The 2,057-nt window shown below is 49.9% G+C and overlaps 1 protein-coding gene across 1 annotated transcript; it reads left to right on the top strand.

The window, feature by feature from the left end:
• Positions 1 to 1,456: 1,456 nt before the first annotated feature.
• On the top strand, positions 1,457 to 1,852 carry Nanos2 (nanos C2HC-type zinc finger 2). Its single transcript, XM_005370254.1, has one exon. It carries the CDS (start codon positions 1,457 to 1,459, stop codon positions 1,850 to 1,852), a length of 396 nt encoding a protein of 131 aa, XP_005370311.1.
• Positions 1,853 to 2,057: the final 205 nt, after the last annotated feature.

Here is a 2,057-nt window from a genome sequence, read left to right on the forward strand (position 1 = left end):
GCCCGGCGAGGCAGAATCTTAAATAGGCGATGCTGGCCTCAAACTGGCTACAAATAGCTAAGACTGGTCTTTAAATCTTTTTTTTTAAATCTTCTTTTCTAACTTTATTTTATGTGCATTACTGTGAGGGTGTCAGGTCCCCTGGAACTGGGACAGACAGTTGTCAGCTGCCATGTAGGTGCTGGGAATTGAACCCAGGTCCTCTGGAAGAGCAGCCAGTGCTCTTACCTGCTGATCCATCTCCCTTAAACTTCTGATCCTCACTTTTCTACCTCCCAAAAGAAGGCAAACCACCTGGGGACTCAAGCATGCTCGATAGGTAAGTGCTCTACCATGGAGCTGACTGCCCAGGCCTCTGTGTGTGTCCTCTCAGCACTCCAGAGACTGAAGCAGGACAGAGTCAAAAGCTGTAGTAGGGGCTGAAGAGATGGCGCAATGGTAAAGAGCACTGGCTGCTCTTCCAGAGGTCCTGAGTTCAATTCCCAACAACCACATGGTGGCTCACAGCTGTCTCTAATGGGATTTGATGCCCTCTCCTGGAATAAAGGTGTGCATGCAGATAGAACACTCATATATTTATAAAATAAATCTTTTTTAAAAAAAAAGCTCTATGGGAAGGGTACTGAGGAGCCCCACTCCCATGCCTTGAATTGAAGGCTGTGAGGTCAAAGACTATGTAACAAGATGTAAGTCTGTTTCAAAACAAAAACAAAAACAAACAAACTATACCAGACATCAACAAAACCCACCTGGCGGCAGTGAGGTGGCTCAGCTTGGCCTATTACCAGGCTTGATGACCTGAGTTTGGTCCCCTACTTGGGGGAAGGAGCTGCCTCCTGCAAGTTTTCCTCCAATCTCCACATGTAAGATGTGACATGCCCCCCACTATTGAGTAAATAAATGTAATAAAAAATCAAGCGGGACATGGCAATACACACCTTTAATGCTAGCACCCAGGGAGGTAGATTCTGCGAGTTTGAGGCCAGCCTGGTCTACATAGCAAGTTCCAGGACAGCCAGGGATTGAGATTCTATCTTGAAAAACAAAACAAATAAATTGGGTCAAATCATAAGGTTCTGGATGATCCCGAGGGAAGGAAGGAAGGAAGAAGGAATAGGGAATGAGCAATAAACATAAGCAAAGCCCTAAACTGAACAGGAAGGAAACTGAGGCCCATGGAATTCCTTTCCAGAAAACACAGAATGCCTTGGAGGAGGGGCAACCTGGAAATAAGCTGCTTCCAGTCTCCCTGGGAGATTGGAGTCAGCCAAGAACCCTGGGCTGGAAGTGGGCCCTTTAAATCTAAGCTCCACCTTTGCTTAGAATGGGCTCTAGGGGAGTATTTATAAGGGGTGTGCCTCCTCTCTGCTCCACAAACAGGCCTGCTCCTCCTGCCTTCTGACCTCACAGTCCCTGGCCCCCAGTCCCTTCACAGTGCCCACAGCCACCAGGTGTCATGGACATACCACCCTTTGACATGTGGAGGGACTACTTTAACCTGAGCCAGGTGATACTGACTATAATCAAAGACAGGAGGCAAAGACAGAAGGATGAAGGGGCCTCCGGGCTCCAGGAGAAGAGGGAGCAGGAGCTGGGGGTCTCCGGGAGCCTTCCTGCCCTATGCAACTTCTGCAAGCACAACGGAGAGTCTCGTCATGTCTATGCCTCACACCAGCTGAAGACACCTGAAGGCGTGGTGGTGTGTCCCATCCTGAGGCATTATGTGTGCCCTCTGTGCGGGGCCACCGGGGACCATGCTCACACACTCAAGTACTGTCCACTCAACAGCAACCAGCAGTCTCTCTACCGTCGTGGTGGACGAAACTCGGCTGGACGCAAAGTCAAGCGATAAGTAATACCCATGAGATGCCTATCACCCACACCCCCAAACCCTCCTGGCTCTCACCCTAGTACCCTCTCCTCCGCTCACCCAGCCCTACAGGGGTTCCTGGATCCCACTGTTCTCTGTGTCTTCAGGATCCTGAAACATTGGGGGTTGCTGGCAACTGGGTTCACCTGTCTCAGAGATTCCCGACACTGTGAGAGCTGTTCTCCAT

Source organism: Microtus ochrogaster, unplaced genomic scaffold, assembly GCF_000317375.1.
Source record: "Microtus ochrogaster isolate Prairie Vole_2 unplaced genomic scaffold, MicOch1.0 UNK74, whole genome shotgun sequence".
In the NCBI taxonomy this organism is placed as follows: Eukaryota; Metazoa; Chordata; class Mammalia; order Rodentia; family Cricetidae; genus Microtus; species Microtus ochrogaster.